Source organism: Calidris pugnax, unplaced genomic scaffold (assembly GCF_001431845.1).
Source record: "Calidris pugnax isolate Ruff unplaced genomic scaffold, ASM143184v1 scaffold179, whole genome shotgun sequence".
Classification (NCBI taxonomy): domain Eukaryota; kingdom Metazoa; phylum Chordata; class Aves; order Charadriiformes; family Scolopacidae; genus Calidris; species Calidris pugnax.
The window spans coordinates 995,581-1,021,988 of NW_015090948.1; the positions used below are offsets into that span (position 1 = coordinate 995,581).

Consider the following 26,408-nt stretch of genomic DNA (forward strand, 5'->3'; position numbering starts at 1 on the left):
GATCCCTGTGGGACACATCCTAAGTCACTTCACCACCATTTTATATGTGTTAAAGTGAATATTTTTAAGAGAAGGAATCATTACCTCCCACATTTACAGCATGAAGCACATCAGAAACCTGATGAGAGTTACTACCTCAGGCCTTGTTGTAATGCAAAAACTAACCACACTGTAATGCAAAAAGCAACTACACAAAATAACAGGGGGCACGTACAGCAGACAGAGTCCCATTCCTGTGACACCCCATCCTGCAGGGTGGAATTTGGCTCTCTGAGCAGCAGCGAGCAACAGCAGAGGGATCTCAAGAGAATCCAAGCAGGGGCGGGTGAATCTGCTGTAGTCATTACAGGGAAAAAGACTTTAATGTCCAATTAAGCCAAATGAATTATGTAAAATATGATAAAGATGGAGGAAAAAATGCAGATGTAGTCCATTATTAGACTGATGACTAATCAATCACCACCCATTTTTGAAGTATCAGGCTTAAATCATCCCAGTTTCAAATGAAAATAGCGTCTTCTTTGGAAGACATGGAATTAGACCAGCAAAAATATAGAGCTACACTGATTACCACTGGGAAAGTGTAGTGGTCAGTTTTTAATAATAATTTTCGACAAGAATGGGGAAAAAGTGGTGATTAAGAGTTATTTACAGGCAGTGCCGGTATCTTCACAGAATCACGGAATTGTCAGAGTTGGAAGGGACGTTCTAGAGATCATCTGGTCCAACTCCCCTGCCAAAGCAGGGCTGCCCAGAGCACATCACTCAGGATGGCATCCAGGCAGGGCCTGAAGATCTCCAGAGAAGGGACTCCACACCCTCCCTGGGCAGCCTCTTCCAGGGCTCTGTCACTCTGTCCAGGTACTCTCTCTAGTAGTTCCCTGTCTCTTTTGAACTGGGGAGCCCAGAACTGGAGGCAGGATCCCCGTTGTGGCCTCCCCAGTGCAGAGCAGAGGGGGAGAATGACCTCCCTCAACCTACTGGCCACACTCTTTCCTACGCAGCCCAGGATTCCATTGGCCTCTTGGCCACATGGGCACATTGCTGGCTCGTGGAAAGCTTGCTATCCACCAAGACTCCCAGTGCTTTCCAGCAGATCCACCCCTAACCTATATTGGGTGACTGGGGTTCTTCCTCACCAGGTGCATGACCATACACTTGCCCTTGTTGAACCTCATTAGGTTCTCCTCTGCCCAGCTCTCCAGCCTATTCAGGTCACGCTGGATGGTGGCACAGCCCTCTGGAATGCTGGCCAGCCCTCCCAGCTTGGTATCAACAGCAAACTTGCTGAGGTTACACTCTGTCCCCTCAGATGTCTTCCCACCTGCTCTTTTACCAGGTTTTCCCTTTTATAGCTTGAACTTCTGCATTGCGATCAGAGTGACAAAGGACCATCAATGTTTCAAAGTAACTGAACATCCAGACCACAAGCAACTGGGGTCTGGTCCTCACTCCCCGTTACTTTTTTTATAGCTTTGAAGAGACACGAACTGGTGAGACGCAATATCTTCTAGAGGTGAGGTGAATCCAAGGCATTGATGCAGAAAGAATCATCTCCTCAGAGCTTCACTGTTAGCTCCTACAGAAGAACCCTCCAACTTCATTAGGGGTTGTCAATTAACAACTCCAAATTTTGCGCTGTGTAGAACTGGTAGAACTTGCTGTAAGAATTTGGCTATTTTTGCTGTAGCTATTGTGATTACTGATCTATTTTAATCCCTTGATATTATCTTTCAACGTGCAGGTTTTGAGGGTGTACTGACTGTGCACGCTCTGGGGCAAAAACCTCCTCCTTCTAATCCAGCTCTCTGTGCACCCTGAGCATTTGAAACGGACAATAGAATATCTATTATTAAAAAAACCTTATGGATTCAAAACTACAAGAATCCATTCCGAGCACTCTCTTAATCCCACTTACACGACAGTACCAGCACCTACCCCACCAGCTCAAAGGAGATGCCTCAGGATAAGGGATGTTTTATGCCTGTGGGAAGCAGGGATCACTCCCGTCCCGGCTCCAATTCTTTTGCTGGCTCTTTTTCCTTCAGGCGCCCCAGCAGCTGGGGTTCATCATGAATGCTCTAAGTCAAAACAAGCTTTACAAACATAATAGGGGAACTTTGTGTCAACGCTTTCCTCTTTCACATGATGCTGCAGTCCAGAACACAGACATACTGATCCCTTTACTGCACGGAGGTGAAAGAATGTTAACTCATCAGGAGTGCTGTAAAAATGGAGGGTTCTTCAAATTAGCCACTCTAAATTATGGTCGAAGATTAAATACTTCGTAATTACTGCTGGTACATGCTGGGACCTAATCAGCTCCAGCTATAAGATGAAGACTGTCTGCAGTCTCTCTCAGAAGACTCTCAGAAGAGCGCAGCTGGAGATGGCAAATCCTAGTGGGAAGTGCAAAAGGGAGAGATGCACGTGGAGAAGCCCCGACCGAGGGGTGAGTGCTCTTAATGCAAACAACCCCAACAGAACAAAGGAAACAACCAGAAGGTCCTCAGGAGAGGTTTCGAGCAGAAAGGAAATTTATTACAGAAAGGTAGAGGCACACAGATGCCTCTTTAATGTGAACACTGACCAAAAGTCTATCGCTATTAGAAAGCGGAGGAGAAAAAAAAAGATATCAGGAAATGGTGTGGATGAGATGTCTGTGCTGATAAATGCACAGGTATGTGGGCCACCACACACCAAGAAGCTTAAAGACAGAATTTTTTTACTTCTTATCTTCATTTTCTCAGCGATTTTGATCAAGATGAAGAATATCCTACAACGATATTATTTCTAGGTTATTAATATTATTCTTTGGGAGCATATGAGACTCAGAAAGAACAGCCCTTGTTCCTCCAAAGGAGGAGTTCCATTAAAAATAATCAATGGAAATGACAGAACTTTGTTGCAGCAGAATTTCCAGTTCTACCGACTTTCAAAAATAATGATGGATCATGGGTCTCTTGTTTGTTTACATGCACTCTGCAGGCTTTCCTCTTGCTGTGTGAAACAGAGGGGATCTCTCTTCCCTTTGCCACATCAAGTAGCATGAAATGCCTTGTGGTGTTTGAGGAGAACAACACATGCTAGGCTTGCAGAAGCCCTTTGCATAAATTTACATATGAAACCCAAGATCACTGCACTCCCTGCAGAGTTACTGCTAGCCATAGTTGACATTGCACTTGAAACGGTACTGCAAAGAGAGCAGTATCTTTTGCAGAGAGGTTTAAAATAATCAATTTTGGTTTTTCTTTCTAACCATCAAAGAAGTGCCTCTGAATTCTGGGAGCTGTGCAGTGAAAGGAGATGAATGATAATTGCCTTTACTGGCTTTTCTCAGTATTTTGAGATTTTTGAGAGATACTATGACTCAAGTGAAGTTAGGTGCCATCATTACCTGATTAGACACTCCAGAGAACAAGAAGCAAAACAAATTCCTAGGGTATGCCATGTTCATGTACAGGGATTTTATGTCTTTCAGTTCCCTAAAGTCTGAATTAGTACATTTTTTAAATTTGGGTAGTATCCATTGCAACAATGTTAATATACAGATGTAATACATACTTCCATAAATTCATAAATTACTATTAGTGGCAATAGATCTATTGCTGAAATTGTCCCTTTTAAAATGCAGAACACCTAAGTCACAGAAAGAAAATAAGTGTCAATAAACTACATGTTCTTTTTTGAAATAGAAATCATCAAAGGAACATGAAAAAGTTTAACTTATTATTTAGCTCTTTACCTTGTCTTCAGGCATGTTTTAAGGGAAATTAAATGCAGAGAGAAGAAATATCAACAAGATATAAAATGGATTCAAGAAACTTGCCCAGTTCTGAACCCTGAGAAGTGTATGAATGTTTCTCCCAGTTTCAAAGATTTCAGGCAAAAGAACGATCAGTTCAACAAATCTCATCCCATTATTTCAAGAACTGCCTCACAAAACAACAGCTAAATATCAAACCAGAATAATCCGCATTTCTATCCCTGATGGACTTCAGCTGTGCATTCTCAATTATTTTCAGGTGAAACCATTCTAATATTCAAGTACCTGCTAACAGTGATACTTATTCAACTACAGATTAATTGCATTTTCATTAATAGCCAAATTCGGCCTTCCTTTCACTCTTGCAGAAATTCATTTTAAATCCAACTTTTTATCCTATAAAGCCATATATTACACAGCCACGTATACAGCACTGTTTCAAGCCCCTTGCTTCTCTTTAGCTGTGATTTAGTAAGTGGCAGAGAGTTCAAGAGCCCTCTTACCAAACACAAATCGTTGGTCTTAATTAAACCCACTTCTCTAACCCAAATGAGTTTATGCCCTTCTGAAGAGTTAACTTTGCACAAACATGCTTTTTGTTGGAAAAGCTGTTCCCTCTCTGCTTGTATGGAAAACCGTATTGATGGCATCTTTATTTTAACACATACCAGAGCCGACCACAGCAAACTGGGAGTGCTGGGTGAGCTGGAGTTGGGCAGGTTGAGCGTGAGCAACCACGTGTGGAGCCCCAGCTTCACCACTCAGCCCCGAGTGCCTGCTATCATTCCCATTCCAGTCAGTCCTAACAGCAGCACTGCGGATAAAAAGCTCACAATTTATTGAGCAAATGACTGTCACATGAGAGAGAGTTCCAGGAGAGAGGGTAGGGACGGTGTGCTGCTCTCTCATGTATTTTAAAACACTGTTTCCCCGTGAAATATCACACGGAGAGGCAAGTTTGACTGCATTGCAGGTGGGAAATTGAATTTTAAATAATCTAGATGGATCTTCGTATTCTGATTTTGTTTGTTTTGCAAAACGACAAGTTTAAAAAACAGCTGTTACAATAAAAAATTAATTATGCTGGGGCCCGGACCCAGAGTGTACACCTGCCAGGGAAGTCTGGCGTGCTGGGCCAGGAGATGCAATTTTTAAAAAATCCTTGTTCCTTAGGATACACAAATTAATTCTTCTCCTCTAAGAAAGAAGGGCAAAGTTTTTCCACACTGCCAGCAGTTTTGCATGCTAAACAGCGCTTGCTTGATGTATTGTATACACAGAGGGTCACATTCACTGCAGAGCACACAATTAAGCAAACAAAATCACATTAAAGGAGATAATCTCTTTCTTTCAGTTATACTTATGAGCAAATGGACATAACAATATTTTTATATTTGTAAATATAAAGCCTGTAAACATGTAAGAAAATACTGTGTGGTCAGTTAATGATGAGTTTCGGCTGAGGATCTTTCCAAGGGCCAATCGGATCTAAAACATAGGGTTTTTTAAAGTTACTCAAAAGCAAATTATGTTAAAGCTACTTAAAAAGGGTGCCACATTTTCTCTTCTTGGGCTTTACAGAGTTGTGTAAAATCCAAGTGTGTATGCATTACCCCGAAGTTTTATCATGAAGAGTTGAGACAAAGCTTCATCATACGCAAATATTGAAACGAGAGCAAAATCTGATTAAAAGCTTCAATTAGAAATGTTAAATATTTAATTTACTGCTGGTTCAAAACAAATGAATAAGACCGTATCCTGGCAGACACTTGCTCTGCTTCCTACCTCACATTTCTCATCTTCATGTAATCTACTTCTGGAGCACAGAAGTCTCTGGGATCTAGTGACCACAGACTTTCAGGCAACACGGTATTTGCAGCTTGCTCCCAACGAAGAGCAGCTCTCCCTTGGTTATTTCACTTTTACAGAGCCCAGGTGCTAGGAGACACCACGTTAACCTCAGGTATGTCTTGCACTCACAGCACCAAGACCATGTAGAAGGACTGGGATCCAGCAAAGAGTACACACCACAAAGAGGGGACTGAAAAGACTGAATGAGTAGGAATGCAGCGCCTCTTGTAATGCCTGCTGACACAGAAAGCCAGAAGTGATGTCTCCACAAACATCATTATTGGGAAAAAGTATATTCCTTTTTTTTTTTTTCCATTGCAAAGCAAAAGAAGAGAACACAAGGCAGTGGCTTTTTCAGAAATGATCAATGTTACAGTAAGATTCTTTGCTTTCCATTTCTTGAGGGGTTTGAAATAGTTTCCTAGAACCTACCATCAGGAAAAAGAACAAAAGAAGGTTTTGCATGTTTGGGTGGATGTCGAGAATGCTTTGTGATTTACTGACAGTACCCACGTGGTGACAACAAAGAGTATCACGAGGGATTCCTCAGTTTAAAAAGAAATAAAATACTCAACTCTGTGGTAAATGAAAGAGAGATATAAACCCTGAGGCTGGAGCAGAGAGGTCTCTGGCAGAATGAGCTAACCTCACATCTCATAATACAAAGTGTCAAATGCTTAAAAAAAAAGGTGGTGAATTTTCTTGACCTGTGATTATTTTCAGAGTTAGCAATCTTGACGAGACTGGGTTTAAAATCTCAAACAAATAAATTATACCGGGCAGAACAGAAAGGCTGGTTAATTCCAAATTTCCAAAGGCAACATGGGCCTTGATTAAAGAATCTTCAAGACTAAAAGAAAAGATTTACCTTTTTTTTTTTATCAGAATAAATAATAACTGGGAAATTGATCCAGGAAGCTGGGAAATAATCCAGACTGGGAAATAATCCAGGAAGCCAAATTTCTTCCAAACTAAGACAGCGAAGGAACTGCATGTTACCTAATTTCAAAGTGCAGAGGTAAACTCTAGGGACATTTAAAGACTGGAACTGAAAGTCTCTCAGTCACCATCATCTACTGTCCGTGAAAGAAAAAAGCATTTTTCTCTGTCATTGACTTACAGAGGTGTATGACTCCTATTGCTAAGTTTTTCTTTGCAAACAATCTCTGATAAGAAACTAGAAATGGTGATGGGAAACTGAATGACACCACCAAGGTGTGACCTTTAAAAATCAGGCTTGCGTTTTTTTCAGTCTCATTGAAGCACCTTTGATAAAAGACTCTCTCTTTTCTCAGGGAAACAGAAACACAGCCCTTTGGGAGAGCCACCCCCACACAAACCAACGCAGCATGAAATTTCCTTGGCCTTCTGAACATGGTCAGATAAGTCCATCCCTATTGGAGCTTCCTCACAGAAAGAGCTGGAGGAATATTTTTTTACTTCTAGGACATATGGTAGACGTATTCTTACTTGTTTATCCAGCCCCCTAAATTAAGACTGATATCAGAGCTGGATAGCAAAATTATTTAAACTGACCAAAATAACTGACCTAATAAAATGACCTAATTCTTCTAGAGTGGTTTGAGAACATTTTATCTGGTCTACAAGGAATGTGTAAAACAGGCACACACTTGCTAACTGTAGGGGTCTGTGAATACCAACAGCATCAAAGATGATGGGAACTAACTAAACAGCATACCTGGCCTAGGGAAGAGAGCACACCAGGAAAATTACTCCCAAAAATAGGGAATAATATGAATATTTCAGAAAATGGACGTGGAAGTGGATTCTAGCACAGTTTTCCGAGAATTTCACTATAATCAGAAAGAGCTTTTTGCCAACAGGTGATATGAGAGTATTTAGATGCAAATTTTATTTTTTGCCATGACACAGACAGAATAGATTTCTTTTTTTACTCCTAACATTTGATGGCCTGAAAATGGTTAACTAATGATACTAAAATCTGTATTTAAAATGCAATTCAGTTCTGTAATTATATTTCTTATGCACGGAGACAGAAATAAACTAGAGGAAGAACCTATTAGCCCTTTTGCATGTATAATTGAACACGTTTGATATTACTAGGTAACCTTTGTAAGTAACTGGCTTTGAGTTTATGCAAAGAGGTGAACACTTTGAATACATAAATAACAATAAGAGCAGATAGGTTTTTGATTTTGTATTCTGTTCTTTTCTTGTTTGTGTCTGCTAGATGCAGTCAGACATCCCTGGCTTTATTTGGCCATCCATAGAAACATCTGAAAGATTTGACTTTTGCATCATTTGGGTGCAGTAATGAATAAGAACTGACATCAAATATCAATATTATTGGCCCAGCTAAATGGTAGCTGACATCCAACCGGACTGCTGAGGTGGTAAACAAAATTGAAATTTTGTTTTTGTTTAAAAACTGTCTGACATTATTTGTCCTTCAGTAAATCAATGGAAAAATGACCTAAAGTTTGCATTTTGGCTTGGGGAGATAAAATTGGGCAGTTGCTATCAAGCGCGTTTTGGTTTTCCTAATATAACCTGTAATTCCAAAATCTACTTTTTTTTGTTTTAAGTTAACCTGGTAACCTCTGTAATGATTTCTTAACATGCAAACATCATCCAAACACAGTATGGCAGATACAGATAAACACAGCTGAACGATAATCATAGTCTTATTTGAACACAAACACATATATACACGCACAGAAGGGAGCAAATTTCATTCTACTTTAAATTTGCAATGATTCAACCAGGCATCTATAGTCTTTATACTTCATAAACATACAATGATTTGCTAAACTGGCCAAACGCTGTGCCAAGTAGCAAAGTACACACAAAACTTATTTCAAAAGCTATTTATGCCATACCTATATTTTATATTACGCTACAGAAAAGGTTTGACAGTGTTCAAGAAGGGATCACCATTCCTTGGGGAAAAACAAGTACTAATGTAAATATGTTAGTGGTTTGATTTTTTGTATTTACACAAATTATACAGATGCATAATCTCTCTCCATAACATCTACAAGAGAGGAGATTGCCAGGGCTGACTTGGACATCCCTGCCTTAAGCTGCAGGTGTAGGCACTTTGGTAGCAAATTTTTGTCTGCATCACCTGTTGCCCACCACAAGCCTACATTTGTGCAGTCACACTGAGTCCAACAATTAAGTGGGGTACCCTCAAATCCCAGTAACATTCAAAAGCTGGGGAAATTACTGTGCCTCTTAGATACACTCTCCCTTGGGTTTCCCTACAGTGTGTATATTTGCTTTCCCAGGTAAGGTATGTTCACATGCATCTTTTACTGCACTCAGAGCCTTCAAAGAGAACTGGAGCACGTACAGTAGCCTCTAAAAAACATCCTTACAAGCACACGCACGTGTTGCTACTCAGAGGTTTAGTCCTCATGGAAAAGAAACATCTGAAACATCTTTCTCTACAAAGTCAGTTGTGTTATGAGGACACGGGAGTAAAAGCGACAGTAACATTAACTTTTAGGAGGAAAGATGTGTTTTTCTACGTCTTCTATTCAAAAGCAGCTATATGGATTTTGCTCAAATCTCCTCAAACTGTCCACAAGCAGAGAACAAACTTGCAAAAACACAGAATTTAGACTCTCCTGAAAGCGACTGTCCTGACAGAACCACAACTACAGAAGTTAGACCAGGGTATCTGGCGGGGCAATAGGACCACCCACTGGCTTCTCCTGAGAGCTCGTGTCCCAGCCAGGCAGCCTCCAACAAACAGCCACGTTTTAGGTGCCAAACTGACAGATATGTTCCATAGAAAAATTGCTAATTATGGACTCTGAACGTTATTAAGAGTTCTGGCTTTGGATGTCACCCACTTAACAGAAAACTATTAACTTTTTCAGAAGCATGGTATAGTAAATAACTCAGATTTAATCAGTTTCACAGAGTTTAATGAGGATTTATTCAATTTGTATAAGCGTATTATTTTTTTCCTTCTTTCTCATACAATACTCCTTGCCTACGATGTCCATTAATTTTTGGACACACTGCCTGGACCTAACCAGAAAATACTTTCTTTTTTGTTGTATCTTCTCTACAAGACATTGTGTAATTAGAATTTCAAAACTTTTCTGGGCACCAAGTAGCCTGAGACACAACTATCACAAGCCCACTGAAGTGACTAAGGAGCCTATTTAAACTCACCTAAGTTACCCTAAATACCCTAAGCAGAAAAATGAGTGAACCTCCTGGGATCTTTCACCATTACAGCACAGCACCCACAGAGTCTCACCCTATAAAAAGAATTCTGACAAAGCATGGGATCTGCAGACCACTAACACTGGGGTATAAAAATTAAAAAAAATAATAATTAAAAAAAAAATCATCCAGCTAGGATTCCGTCAGCAACCAGCCTCCTATTTGGCCATTTCAGAGTTAAGAAACCAGATTTTTCCAACAAATCTTTGCCTGGTTGCAGAGCTTTTTTGGCAAGGTCTAGCCATTAGGGTTTCTGTTGGCCACTCTGGAAGTGATGTTGCACCTTTATTCAAAGTGCTCAGTCTCCAGAATGTTTCCAGTTAAACTACTTTTGAGAATACTAATGTTTCTATAAAAATGGTTTTCCTCATAAAACATGCACCTTTTAACAAAAAGAGTTAAATAAATGTCACTCAAAATACCTTAATTATCTGGCTTAGGGTGGAATATTTTAATTTCTTAGTGGGCAAACACTAGAGGGTAAGAGAATAGTTTTTTGGTGCTATATTTGGCTGAAACACAGTGCTTGCTTTGCTACTCAACCAATGTGACAACTTTAACTTGTACAACTCAGAACCAACTACTTAAGTCTTTTCTGGAGTTTTCCAGTACATACAGAGTTAATTTATATACTGCAATTACAGCTTCTGAAATTATATTCCTCACTCAGTTTAATCAATGCTGCACGGGATGTTTCCATTTTTACTAATTCAATCATTGAGAATGTCAACCAATGATTTTAGTCTAAAGTTTAATGCCAACTATAATATTCTTTATCAAAATAACATGCTTATCTGGAAGATTATCAGCACGCAGTCTTTCAGCTTCCTGTTAATCATTATAGGTCACATTAGAGCATGAGGCTCTTTGCAAATATTCAAGTTAAAGACAGTGCTGTAGTATTGCTGTAGTATTTCCCTCACAATTCCTGCTACTGTTAAATATTCTTTGTATTACACCACGTTATTTCAAAATACTAAGAGGCAGGTTGTGCCTGTCAAATATACAGCTACACGCATGGTGGCCAAGGAAGAGTTAGGATGCCTTGGGAATTCCTATTCCCCTTCTTGACAAAAGCTTATCCCACACATTCTGCCACGTCAACCCCTAGGGTTCACCCTATAAACACCTGGGGTTGACATAAGCAGGTTGTAAAGCAGTAGCTGATACTGCTTGAGAGGAGAATATTTCCTACAAATAAAATTTTCCTACAGCAAAAATTGGGACCTTGCTCTGCAGTGAGAGCCAGCACACCATTAAGATATTTTTTCAGAAAAGATGGAAGAAAGCTGGTCCCTGAGAGAAAAGAGTGCAAGCAGTAGCAGAAACCAGCACATGCCTCACCAATTTTAAAGAGCAGTGTGGCCAGGAGAGGTAAAGGAACCATACATCAGAAATGTTTTAATAATTTCAGAATATTTCATAGCACCTCAAAGAAACATTTTGGAAAAATTACTTCCCTTCCATAATGAACAGGCATTCAGATCACACTCTGTCACCAATTCCCAAATGATCCTTTTTGGACAACAACTATGAAATTAACCATCCAGGAAAAGAACCTATCAGCAAATTTCATTGAAGTAAAGTAACTAAATGATCATGACAAAGGAGACTGGCTTAGATATCACACACTGATCGACGGAGAAAGGAGGTAGGCACAAGGAGGGAAGAGCTTTATTGTAACAGTCTCTGGGACTGTGCTCTGGCTGGCAGGCTTGTGCCACACTGAACTGCTCTAGAAGTCATTACTAATAATGAATTCAGCTGCAGAGGTATCTATTTCACCAAAATGCATGGCAGTATTTACCAGAGTAAAGAACACAATGATTTAAACAAAAAAAAAAAAAAGAAGGAAATTCATACACAGAACTTACCTTCATGTTGAATGCAGCATTCTTAGGTATCACACACTGATCGACGGAGAAAGGAGGTAGGCACAAGGAGGGAAGAGCTTTATTGTAACAGTCTCTGGGACTGTGCTCTGGCTGGCAGGCTTGTGCCACACTGAACTGCTCTAGAAGTCATCACTAATAATGAATTCAGCTGCAGAGGTATCTATTTCACCAAAATGCAAGGCCGTATTTACCAGAGTAAAGAATGCAATGATTTAAACAAAAAAAAAAGAAAGAAGGAAATGAATACACAGAACTTACCTTCATGTTGAATGTAGCGTGATTACAGGGATGCAGGTGGCCAGAGAATGCGCAAACATGGAGACCCTAGGAATTAAACAGAAAAAGAAAGCAATTAAATAGGTTGTGCTGATATAAATTCTTCTATACCCGTATAAATAGAAAGACCTCAATTTTATGGCTGTGTGCCATAGCACTTTTTGTGCTAAAAACCAGTTGCTAGAAGAGGAATACATTTCTCACAATTACTAAGGATACATATCCTTACTTCACGTAACAGCTAGCAGAAAAGGTGCATTCAAATATCACCCAAAAAAAAGCCACCTCCCTTGCAGGAGGGTTTGAATTAGGAGGTGTAATCACTGCTTCCAAAAGACTGAGCTCTTGCTCTTAGGCAGTGACTTAGTACATGTCTCTCGATATTCCACACACACCATTAAAGTCTTCCTTAAGGAATCACAAGCATGAAATCAAAATTAATTATCTTTTGTCATCTTCCACATTAGGCCGTAAGTGACCTACATAGTGCAGTAACATATGTCAGATGTCATCACTGATATCTCTTGTTCTCCCAATACAGAAGGCATCCAACCACAGTAGCTCCTGCTAAAAAGAATGAAGTCTTCAGACAGGAAGACAGAGATATTAAAAGTAGATGTACTTCTCTAATTCATAAAAATCACTGGCTTCATTGGTAACAGTAACTAAAATACTTTTTATTAGAAGTGAAACCCAGCTTTGAACAGTATAATTATATCCTGAAGAACAAGTTTCCTCTCTAACATTTTACTGACACTGGAATTGAAAGATAATTTGTTGCATTTTTCTGGAGAGAAGAAAAAACCAAACCTAAGATCTGAAATTCTTCTACTCATCCTAGTACTCCTCCTCTGTACTTATTCCAGCTTGAATCAGTCTCTCCAGAGCAGGGTTACACAGGTTAACCATACCTCTCCAGAGTTTATACCAGCAGCTTAATTCTATTTTTATTTTCCCAATCCACAAAAATTAAAATAAAATATAAAACATCACTCCTACTCTGACACAATATATTTGAATTCTCTTTTTCACTGACAAAGGTGCCTACATTTGTCTGATCAGCATGCTTTATCAGCGTGTTCTCACTGCTTGCAACAAGTCCTTTCAAGAAAGTAGTTAATGAGGTTTGACCACAAAGTAATTCTGGGGTGACGCTACTCGATAATACTCTGTAGTTCATATTACATCTCTGAACCATTTAGGAGAACTCAGTCCAACAAATCAGCAGTTAAAGGGGATTAGATTGCCGTTGTAACTATCCCAGGGGTTAAGAGCAAAGAGGGAAAAGAGCTATTGAAGCTGAAGAGCAGTGTTGACGCAGGAACATGTGGGTATTCATTATCTGCAGATAAATTTCTGTTGGAAATTAGAAGACAGTTCTCAAACAGTGAGATATGAAAACTCCCCTCCACTCCAAGTAGCGGGGATAAAAAATTCTCATTAATTGTAAGAAGTTCCTTGAAAAGTCTGGAAATAAATTGCCTTCTCCTGCATGCAATCTTTTGCCTGAACTTGGAGACCAAGGAGACTCTTCCCAGTCTTGTTCACATGGCATTAGAATACAAATTTCTGATAACGCCCAGCATTTAATGCGTCACAGAATTCTTCTTGTTTAAAAAAAGGTCACCAAAAAAAGGCAGCAGGCTACTTTGGCAAGCATTTTGTATATTACTGTATCTTTCATTTACCTTTCTGTCTTTAAGTAGTCTCTGCTCGAAGGCTGCATGTACTATTGAGATAAAACCAGGCAGTTGTATTATTCCCATGGAACGACTGCAAGAAAAACGTAACAAGAAAAAAAGGCTCTGGACTGTTAAAAACAATCCACTATTTTTAAAGAGCACACATGCCATCCACTTTAAGCATAAAAAGGTTGCCAGAGCGCGGTTCTTGAGTCCTCCACAGTTTTCAACAGACTTGTGGGGGAAAAAAAAGTGCTGAAAAACCTCACCCCCAAAAAGGCCTGTATTTACATGATTTCTAAATAATAAAATATGAATTAATAAGTCCTGATAAAAAGAAAATTTAAGTAATTACTGTTCAATTATAAATTCACTGTTGGAATAAAAACGCGATTACACAAAATTCCCAAGATATTGGCAGTCAAATTACACTTGATAAAGGTAACATAATTGGAGAGAAAGATAACCAAATACATGAGCAGTCTAAAAATTTCAAGGACATCAGATCTACCCTGTGGCCTAGCAGCAGCATCAATCCTACCCAGTCTGTAGTAACAAACCAAATGTAGGCACATGTTTTGCATGCAAAAAGTAGCCTTGTAAAAGCCTTGCAACTGCTGTTGCTCAGCAGGGCACAGTATTTACCCTCAGACACTCTCAAATATCAATATATACACAGTAACCTTTCCACAAATGCAGAAAAAGTCTGCTATCACAATCCAAAAAAACCCACATGGATGCCATACCACAAAATGAATGTGAACTTTCTGATTTCCCTTCCATAACTCATCTGAAGAGGATATTAATGATAGTAGTAGTAATAGTAATAATAATAATCATAACAATAAAAGCTAGACAAAGGCAACAGTTCTGTAAAGGGTTTCTCAATACTGTCACTGAAACTTAATTTCCAAGGTGTCACTTTATCTTTATTGAATGCACAGTTAGTGTTTCCTTTACCAACAGCAGGAAATCTGAGTTTTGCAGACAGAGATGCCATATGAACAAAACTGGAAAGCTTACTATTTAACTGTAGTGTCAGCAAAATCAAGCTAATAAATATTCTCTGGATCAGACTGCATGTTAAGATAGCACCGGGCTTTCAGCATCAAGAGCTTAGCAGTAAGTTAATGATACCCCTTTTGCAGACTAGTTCTGATTTTCAGTCTTTAATTATAAAATAATCTACTATAACACCACCGGGACCCTTGTTTCATTCAATGTGGAACTGAACCAGATGTGAACAGGGTGTCTAAGTCCCAGGCTTAATCTTCCTTGGAGCAAAGGTGGAGAATCTCTGAGAAACCTGGATTTCTTTCAGGTTCAAGATGTGCAAGGACAAACATCTGGGACTTGTATCACGAGGAAAAGAGGAGGGGAAAAAGGAGGAGCTTGTCTTAATGTCAGGGGAGTTGTCAGTTAGGCAAAACTGTGCTCCTTTGCCACTACCTTCAAGGTCTCCCTGACCATTACTGCACTGACAGAGAGAACATAATCACAAATTGGGAGTAGGAGAAACAACAAAGCATCAGGGCAGACCTCGGCAGCTGTAAAAAGATGAATTTTTTCCACATTTAACCCATAAATCCAGCCTCCTTGCATCTAATCCCCTAGCAGTATAAAGGGCAGTAAATTATTAAGAATACATTATTATTACCTGAATCATCAGGTTTTGATTGAAATATTAATGGAGGAAATTTCAGTTCTATTCACTCCTTGAACTACTGCCCAATTACATTAATAACCATACATTCTTCCTCTGTGGAAAATACACAGATAATAGCAACGTTCAAAGAAAACAAAATATGAAGTGTTCTGCATTATGAATTATTTTTTTTTAATGATTATTCACACATGCACACATACATATAATTTTCCATTTTGAAACCCACAAATTAACATCAGAATCAGCGGTTAGATAAATCATAGCATTATGTTATGGAGCCTATCAACCTCCCAGCTTCCCCTGAGCACAGACATTAATTGCCTGCCTTGGACTGGAACTATCTAAAAGACTTCTGATAGAGAAAACATTTCTTTTTTTTTAAAAATGCAATCCAGTACTGAAGAAAAAGTAGCCTGACCCTTGGAACTACAGATCTGGGAACAGCAACCCTGGTGCAAAAGTACTTAAACACGGAACCTGAATTCAAATGATTTTTTGTTCTTACTTTCAAAGGAAAAAAGCTCAATATTTCAGAATCAATAGTGAAATTCTGCTGTAAAACCTCCCAGTTGTGTCCATATAGATATACAACTACCAGGTCAAGACAAGACAGGATGAAGACACTCAAAATTAATATACTACAGTTTCTTTGCATAAATAGAATTAAGTTCAACTGTTAACTATGTAACACAGCAGTTGTATCTTCCTATACTTATTTTTATTACCAGTTTAGCAGCAGCAAAAACAAAAAAAACCCCAAACCTAACAAGCACCTCTGGAGAAAACACACAGCCAAAAACTGTTGAGCATAATTTTGAAACCACTCACGTTTTTTTAAACTCTGTCGTTTTGATTATTTTTCTGGATTTTGAATGCCCTGCTATACATGAAAGTCTGACATAAACAAACTTACTTTGCCAAGTTCCAAAATCAAGATAACAAATCCATTAGATCAGACTGAGTGTAATATACTAGGTGCAATATGTACTTATCTCTATTAGTTTTATATTATACGAGCTTTTAGATAACAACATCTGAGTATGAGATTTATCCAAACAGTGTTCAGATAAAATTTATTCATAATTTCTTGGTTCATTTAGAAATTAACTCAAAGAAATGCGTTCATTCAGAAGGACTGAACTAAGAAAAGCGTTCAAACCATGAAGCACTCAACAGAGGAACTGCTCACCTCATCCTCTTTATTAAAAACAAACAAGACCTCCCAACAGTTTTCTCATGAAAGGTTAGATTTTAACTGGGGAAAAAAAAACCCTAGTATCTTGAATGAAATGTCTGATCTTACATTGGTAAAAAATGCTTGGAAATCTCACTTCACTAGACTTGAATGAAGACACTCAAAATTAATATACTACAGTTTCTTTGCATAAATAGAATTAAGTTCAACCATTAGCTGTAAAACACAGCAGTTGTATCTTCCTATACTTATTCTGAAGACAGTCATAAGTAATATACTACAGTTTCTTTGCATAAATAGAATTAAGTTCAACTGTTAACTATGTAACACAGCAGTTGTATCTTCCTATACTTATTTTTATTACCAGTTTAGCAGCAGCAAAAACAAAAAAAACCCCAAACCTAACAAGCACCTCTGGAGAAAACACACAGCCAAAAACTGTTGAGCATAATTTTGAAACCACTCACGTTTTTTTAAACTCTGTCGTTTTGATTATTTTTCTGGATTTTGAATGCCCTGCTATACATGAAAGTCTGACATAAACAAACTTACTTTGCCAAGTTCCAAAATCAAGATAACAAATCCATTAGATCAGACTGAGTGTAATATACTAGGTGCAATATGTACTTATCTCTATTAGTTTTATATTATACGAGCTTTTAGATAACAACATCTGAGTATGAGATTTATCCAAACAGTGTTCAGATAAAATTTATTCATAATTTCTTGGTTCATTTAGAAATTAACTCAAAGAAATACATTCATTCAGAAGGACCGAACTGAAAAGCGTTCAAACCATGAAGCACTCAACAGAGGAACTGCTCACCTCATCCTCTTTATTAAAAACAAACAAGACCTCCCAACAGTTTTCTCATGAAAGGTTAGATTTTAACTGGGGAAAAAAAAACCATAGTATCTTGAATGAAATGTCTGATCTTAGATTGGTAAAAAATGCTTGGAAATCTCACTTCACTAGACTTGAATATTTCCTAAAAGAAGTGTCCTGTTATGTGTACCAGGATGACCAGGTATTGACTCACCGGCGATGGTCTAACCTTCCTCTCAGATCTCCCTTGCTAAATATGGCCACAGGTTTCACTTTTTACAGCAAAGTGCAAAATTAAAACCGTGGCTCCTACTCAAATCCTTGCCTTATTCGTTATAGGGTCTGTCTGCTTGGTTCACCTGAGCTTCACATCAGCAAGGAGCCAGCAAGCTCTGAAGGAAACGTGTGACGTCTCCAGGCAGAACTGCGGGCTCTGGAGTCACTCCACGCCACCGGGGAACCGCCTGAGTTGTTGTCTTGAAGTAGGCACACTGGAAACATCAAAAGGGATTTGGATCCCTTTATTAGAGCACAAGCTATAAAAGGGTAACTTTTAAAAGGGAGAAAACTCATTTTCATGGGATATGACAGCTAAACACAAAAACCGGAGGAAAGAGTCTAAAAACACCTACGCCCTCCACTTTTCACAAGACAGCTCCTTTCTTTTAGTCTCTCCTTTCAGCCCAGTCTGTAATAACTCACTTCAGCAATTTCCTGCCTCACACCAAGTCTGTGTGTGTGTCCCCCACAAGGCCAGCCCAGCTGCTCGCAGCAAGAGCTGCTCTTCTCCATCTGCCCCATCCCGTCTCATCCAGAGGGCACCACTCAAAGCCAGGCAAAAATGCATCCATCTCCCAGTCTCAGAGACTTTTCTGAGCACATGACATCCAGTATCTGTACAGTAAGCAATGAACAAATCGGAAAACAACTTTACCATCTGTCACCACAGGTTTTACTCATCTTCGTCAGGAAGTTTGCTTCTGTTCTCTTGACTTGGAAGAGACCCAGGGGGGAAAAATTATGTAAAGAATTCTGTTTCTCCATGTCAGACCAAGGGTAAGGCCAGGGCATTACTCAGATGTTTTGTAATCCTGTATTCGGGGAACAAAACTAACTTGCAACGGTGATTTGTGTGCTTTTAATACACAAGGTTTCACAGATGCAGGCCCCTAAACCAAAGGGGAAGTGCATCAGCTGTTGGGCTCTTAGCTGTTCTCATGGAGATCTCCCTTTCTCACAGACAGCCCCAACCGGACTTTTTATTTTAATTCTATTCACTACACCTTCCTAAAGAAATGAAAAAGAATTGTGAATCTCTTTAAAATGCATGAACTTATATAACAACTTTCAGCCTGTGAAACATTAAGAACTTGAGAAGCCGCGTTTTCCTAAAGCTGGTAGGTAAAAGAAACTAGAAATAGAGCTGTGCCTGCTGGCTAAGCCTAATGCCATGCTTTTCATCAGACAAGTCTTCTTTTCACTTCAGAATTAGTAACACCTGCTATTAAAAAGATGGGGAAACCCTAAAGTAATCTTGCTCTGGGACACTCCTGAATTATCTCATTTTTCTGCATCTGAACTTCGACCTGAATGTAGCGTTAATATATCTTTTGCACTGAACACGCAGTCATATTCATTTTTCTTAATTGGTAAGGAAAGTATGTTTCTAGGCCAAGACCTTGTCTGCTAAATCTGTTCAAAGTGAACCTCTAAGGCTCTCCTAAAAACCACTAAAACCAGGAGTTTATAGTAGAAATGCTGACAGATTCTATTCTTGCCAGCATAATGTAACCTGACTCTAAAATAAATGTTTCATGAATTGAAAAAGTTGAAAAAAGCTCCTCTGCTTGGCTTTGTTCTCGAGATGAAAGTGAATTATCTTTTTGTCTTCTACTGACACTTGGATTTTTGTACTGCAATCTGTGGAAACCTGTAACCACAGGCAGTATTTAAACAGACAGGACCATGTGGGATTCTCTCCTCGCTAAATTCTCGTAAGAGACATCCCACTTCTAACAATATAAGGAAGAAAAAAGGTTATAGAACAAGCAGATACCTTCCTGTACCTTACTCTGTGAAGAGAGAGAAAAGTCATCTCTACTTGCAGAGATCACACACAAGCACAGTTCCACCTACATGGCCATGACAGACTATCCAGGAATGGGGAGGGACAAACTTCTTTGCTGGACACATCATTCCTTTAAAACAAAATAAATAGGAAAAAAAAAAATATCCCTCAAAGATATTGAAATTCTTTCACTGCAAGCAGACCTGTATATTATTCCCCTGGTTGATATTGGCAGATGGCCTCAGTAACAGAAGCTACTGCATCTTAATAAGGATTTGTAAGGCAGGTGAACATACATCACCCTGTCAGCACCAAAAAAGCCAAATTCGGTAATTGCATTCCTCTTATTCAATGTAACTCCTGGAGTTTAAATGTTCCAGTGAGGGGGGGATCAGCAGTGCTAGAGCAGGGGTGGCCAGGGAAATCCCATAGGCTGGAGCCCATTAACTGCAGCCTTCACCCCATGGGATACAGCCTTTTGCTCCACAATATTAGGCAGCCCATTTTTACCAGGACAAGAGTTTACTTGAAATTAACTTGGTATTAAAAACTTTGCAAATCACACCAGAGTAATGACTGAATGACACAAGCCTAGTAGGACTGTTCAACACTAAATATTATGAGCCCTATTGCTTTAGTGTAAAAGAGATCAAAAATATGAATTTTCAAGAAGCGGAAGTTGCTGGTGGAATATAACAGGAAAAGCCACGAGTGCAGTGAAAGCACAGAAAATACTAAAGAATTTCTGTTGGCTTTGAAAATGAAATTACATGAAAGCAGAATAATACAATGAACACATAATTATATACGAGAAAAAGTGAGAGGCCCACATAGGAAACCCTTTCTTCCCACTTTTAAAGGCAGAGGGTTTGAAATGTAAGTTTCATGCTTGGAAAGTTTTTACTTTTCCTCCATTGAGAGCTGAAGAGCTTTCTGGCCTGCAAGAAAACTACAAAAGGCAGGATGATGTGTTCAGTTGTATATAATTCAGCTTCTGCACACATATGGCTTCTACATCTGAATCTACCCCTCCTGTGCACTGCCTTCAGTGTCTGCACTGAAGAACTCTGTTTCTTCGCCTGCTAATCCAATTTTGCTCCTGTAACAAAAGTGTTAAGAAATAACAACTGAGCAAAGCAACATGATGCACTATGTTCTGATCTTATCTGAAGATGAGAAGCCCAGTACCAGCCTGAAGGATTTTAGCACTCTTAAAACCTGAAGCTCAATTTTGCCAAACTGTTGCCTAATGTGAATTCATACCGGGACACTATTTACTCTTCTTAACAAGAGAAAGGAAAAACTAAACGTTTTTAACTGAAAAAGACAGTCTAGAGGCAAAAGCAGGTACGTACACACGACTGGGATTATTAAATAAGACAAATGAGGTTGTCCAAAAGTTTAAAAAGAAAAAAAAACAGGCAAAAATAAAAAAAGATGAAGATTTTTTTCCCTTCAAAGAGTCAGTATAAATCAAGAGTAAGCCAATAAGATCAAACTTATTACTTGTGTGACAGTCATTTGGAAAGCGTTTACTTCTATTGGTATAAACAAATTTGTAAACCTCCTGTATTCACACTGTGAATTTCCTTCTGGCAGGCATTATGCACCAAACCCATCTCATCCAAATTTAAAATGGCAGATCCACAGAGAAAAATACCAAAATGAGGAAAAAAAAAAAAGGGCAAACTTAACAGAACGCGTCTGCAGTTCTTTTGTTAACCTGCAACTGCTAAATAGCACTCTGGAAGCTGGGTTCTTCTTTGATCTCCATTTTCTCCATTAACCAACAGGAAGGGATTGACTGGTTCCCAAAGCAGAGGTCTTAGCAAAGAAATCAGGCTCTGGATGGAAATGGGAAGTGAATTATTTGCTCACCATAATCCAGTTTTGCCAACTACTGCCACTTTGGGAAGAACAGTATTGCTGACCTGAGGGACCAAGATCAGAGAAGAGAATTCAGACTATTTGGCTAGAAACATGGAAGAAGTTATCAAACAGAAAAAGAAGCCACTGAAATAAAATAAAAAAAAAAAAAAATTAACAGCTTCATTTTAGTAAGTCTTCAGATTTCAAGATTTGAAAAGAAAAATATATTATCACCAGAGGAAGAGAAGAAAATGTTAAAATCAGCTCTTATAAAACACTGTCTATAGATTATATACACCAGATCCTGCATACACTGTCTACATATCCTGAGTGAAAGGAGAAAAAAGGATTGAAAAGGTCTATCAAAAATATTCCTAACCTTCTGCAGTTTCAAGTTCAGAATTTTCTAAGTATTCAAAATGAAATTCACGTCAGTATTTTCAAAAGTGATATTTTCTAGAGAGAAGAGAAAACAAAGCAGGAAAGTCTGGGTAGCAATGGAAATAGTTATACTTTTCATGGATGTCTAAGTTTTATTTAGCCTTCAAAGCACGAGTAATTAATTACCACGTCGGTATCTCAATAATATATATGACAGTTAATTTCCATTGCATTTAGGATCAGGCTAACTTTGTCCCATAAACTTGCATGCTTTATATGCTATGAACCTTACATATTTTTGGTCTCTTGTTTAGCTGAAATACAGATACTGCATGAAAGGGCGTCATCCTTTTTGCCATTGCCTCACGCTACCACGAGGGCATATCACAAAATGAAACAGATCTCGGACCTATTGAAGCTAATTACAAAATTATTTCCAGTTTCACTCACAGAACGAGGGCACTCGGTAATACCTTCACTACAAAAAAACTTTCACCTGATGTCAAGTTTCATCGCATGTGAAATGACCTATGCCAATAAATATGCTTATGCTTAGACCAACAGATATGTATATACAAAGGATAAGGGGTAACGGTTTTAAATTGGAAGAGAGGAGATTGAGATTAGATCTCAGGAAGAAATTCTTTGCTGTGAGGGTGGTGAGACACTGGAACAGGTTGCCCAGAGAAGCTGTGGCTGCCCCATCCCTGGAGGGGTTCAAGGCCAGGCTGGATGGGGCTTGGAGCAACCTGGTCTGGTGGGAGGTGTCCCTGCCCAGGGCAGGGGGGTTGGAACTCCATGATCTTTAAGGTCCCTTCCAACCCAAACCATTCTATGATATGATGGCCATACTTCCATCATACAAAGCATTCCCATTGGAAGTACCTTGCTGAATCTCAGTCTAAGGACTACCAATATTACTCTTTCACCACAGCACTCCACACAGTAGAAACCTGTATTCAGTCTTGGTGGGAAAGGAATTGGGCAAAACACTGATTTTGAAAGTCTCACCTGCTTTAATAGAGTTCATTGATCATTTCATAGAAGAATTATTTTCATCATTAAAAAGACACTCTAGTGGTTTAGTTTTGTTAAGCTTATTAATATTTCCCAATAAATGTAATGACTCAAATGAAATAGGAATATATATATTTTTGAATCCATCAGTACTGGCACTGTATCTGGTGACTGGACTTACAGGACTACAGAGTATGCAACTATTTATGTCACCTTCAAAGAAACATATGCAGTGGGCTGAAGCTAGAAAATCTTTACTGGGAATCACAGAATCCTAGTGGTTGGAAGGGACCTCCAAGATCATCAAGAGAATATCCCACAACAAAACAAATATCATAAGAAATTATAAATACATAAATATATAGTCCTTCACATGCAAGAAGATCAGTCAAATAACAAAAACCTTGAAAATAATTATTCCAAAGCAGTATGAACACTTTCCCCAAAATGTTTTTCTCTGGTGCTAACAAGGTTACTGGGGGCAGGGAGAATAAAAACATTTAGCATGTGAGAAAGAAGAGCTCTTCACCTGTTTTAGCACAATCTTCCCAAGATGCTGACATCAGGGCACAAGACCTGAAGAGAAGTAAAACTCCTGGAAGCCTTTTCAGAGACCTCTTGTAAAATTACAGCATGATTACATTACCTCTTAAATTAAAAAAAACTTTCTTCCAAAGTTCAGCCTAACTGTCAGAGTTGCCAGGATTAGATCTGGGACCAAATGTATTATGACTAAGCTCAAAGCTGTATAAATATTAGATCCATTATTCAAACAGTTCACAGGACACCACGAGCTTGGTTTTACATTAACAAAAATTCCCCGTGAATATCTTTCCTGGGATTTTTCCCTAGGAAGGGTTGTGGTATGAGCCCCTATTTGAGCAGAGAGAAAATGTAAACAGCAGGTTCCCATTAAAGGGGTTATAGCTCAGACAAAAGAATTCCAGCATTCGGGTTCGGTGAGTTATTAATGGCAATCTGCTCTGTAATTGTCGGCGAAATAATCTCATTGACACATACAAGTTAGGAAATAGAGGTCTCATTAACAAAGCCTCTAGCCTTTATTAGATCATATAAATAACCAAGAGAGCCTGCAAAAGATCGATTACAGCCTTTAAATGTTTACAGAATCAGTGTTTAATTAAGACCATTTTAATATGCAAATCAAGCCTAATTATCATCATTTGTTAATGTTAGTCTGCCTGGGCTCTAAACAGCCTCAGCTGCAAATATGGTAACAGTATCATATTTTTGCTGCTTTTTTTTTTTTTTCTCCTAGGAGGAATCGCAGAGGAAACAATGAAGTTGTGCTACTAGTACGTACGAAAGCTTTCAAAATCACATTTCCATTTACCATTTGGAGATGAAGGTCAAAAAAGCGCTCAGCGTAGCAGAAAATCTAGCTGAAATGTTATGCATTTCTTCACCCACTATTTTGTGGAGTGTTTTAATTAATGTATTTCCTTCAAAGTAAGTAACCCCTCCGGGAGCTTCTTTTGATGAAAATCTGCCCTTGTTCAGTGATTGAAAAGATGGGTTTCTAACACAGACCATTGTAACTGGGAAGCTGATATTGGGACTTGTTTTCTTCCTCCATCCTCCGCCCCAGGAATGATAACCCTCCTGTGCTGAGAAGCCACAGCATCACGGCAAAGCCCCTGGAAATTAAAGTGTGAAGCAAAACAGGAGAAGAACACAGCCTTCAGCAACACGATGGGAGGAGCAGCCAGGGGGGAATACAAAGCAGCGGGAGAGAAAACAAATGTCTGCGTTCTGACTCTTGAAGAAGTAAAAATTAAAGCCTCAAAGCCCCTGTGAATCTGGTTTTGGGAAAGAGGGTGGGGCAGCTGCAACATAATCCTGGTAAAAATCACTCCCTTTTCCCAAGGCTGCTGTGCTCCTGCCGCCATGATGAGCTGCACAGATTAAAATGAAGAAAGAAAACCACTCACCGTCGGGGTGGTATTGATTTGTTGTTGAATGCTTACACATTGACAGCGGGGGAAATACGAAATGCTTCTGTTTGCAACATTTTACAATACAGAAGGTCGCTTCTTTCTTTTTCTTTGCCATTATTATTTTCTTTCCTCGTATTTCCAATGCATTGGGCCCTGTAGCTGCCAAGCCTTCAGCTGGCTGAGAGTAAAAGAAAAGCTTTATACTTTTACTTAGTCTGTAATATATTCCATATTTCTAAGTAAATTAAGTCCTCATAGAAAGAAAAAAAAAAAAGGACATGCAGTTACAATAGGTGATGAGTCTTTCAAGACAGAATGAATAAAAATGTAATAATCAGAGGAGAAATAAAAAAGATTACTTGAAAAGCCTCCAATTAAAATAGGAGCAGAGTGGCTTTCACCCAGCACCTTGAGTGACTACTGGATGAAAGGACTTCATAGAGACACCACATTGGGGTTACAGCTCAGAGCCATGGTTGGGTAGAGATCTGTCAGGCAGTCACTTCCCAGCTCCTCTTTGAAAGGTCCTCTGGAGACGTTCATGGAGAATGGGGTGTGTTCACTAAAACCTGGGCATGCTATTGCTGACGCAGCAAGTCCACAAAGAGGTTGAGCTAAGCAAGGGGGCAAATTTGGGGCAGCGAACAAACCCTTATATAGCAGGAGCCTCTAACACTTGTGAACTTGCAGACAATGAAGAACTGAGCCACAGAATACAAAGGGGCTGCCGAGACAGCTGGCAGGCACTGAAGCTGGATTTATAGGATGTTCCCACTGAGAGCTGTGCGCGAAGGCACAGGGTTTCTGCACAGACTAATAATGACTGGGGGAGCTGCTATCATTTCTGGATGACTATCTGAACCTGAGAAAACCACAGGAATTGGAACTAGCCATACGTGGAAGGGAGCACCTACAAAGTTTCATTTTCTAAAGCTCTCTATTAACTATAATGAAAAACGTTTACACTTTCTTACTCATTCTTCATTGGATAAAATGGCAGGCATCTTCACACAGCCTATGGAAGCCTGAATTTCAGTGCAACTTTGTATGATGAGTAAAACAAGTACATTTTCAGGAAATACCTGCAAACCCCAGAGCAGAGAAAAATAAAAACTGGAAAATAAATGCAAAATAGGGCACATCTACTAGGATTAGTGGAAAAGTTTTGTGTTTAGACATAGCATACGTACAGTTACACTGCTGAGCTCCGAGCCACACCAGCAGGGCTAGGACAAGGACAGAAAGTACGGAGGAGCACTTCAGAAGTTCAATTCATTCAGTTACTTACGATGGTGCTGCCCTGGCTGGTTTTGTGCAGTGGATGTTTTGCTAAAAGGGGAAGTCAGCAGCGCTGATGCACTTCATCCAGACGGTAAACTGACAGCAAAGGAAAGTGAAACAACCAAGAGAACACTTGAGCCACTAATTCATAGCTGAGGGTTCACCATCATCTTCCAGGGCACCTCCATGCTACATACTAACACTGGATAAGAGAGAGTTCTTTCTATCCCAGATGAAACTTCCCGAAGTGTGGGAAGTGCTGTGCCCCAGTAATTCTGCTACAGTTTTCCTATCCAGTTGCACGCAAAACCAGCTACTTCTGAATAAGGGTCTCATATGGAACAGGTGGTTATGCTGTCCATAAACATCACTTTGTGTTCTCAAATCTAAACGTTCTACCCATAATCAAAATATTTGATGTTTGACACATTGTGGTGCACTGCGCATAGAAAT

The 26,408-nt window shown here is 39.2% G+C and overlaps 1 protein-coding gene across 1 annotated transcript in view; it reads right to left on the bottom strand.

Moving 5' to 3' along the window:
- Nucleotides 1-26,408, bottom strand: part of SPAG16 (sperm associated antigen 16) — a 390,713-nt gene that overhangs the window by 9,801 nt on the left and 354,504 nt on the right. The window contains 1 exon segment of the mRNA XM_014951951.1: nt 11,995-12,060. Coding sequence (XP_014807437.1) covers nt 11,995-12,060 — 66 coding nt within the window.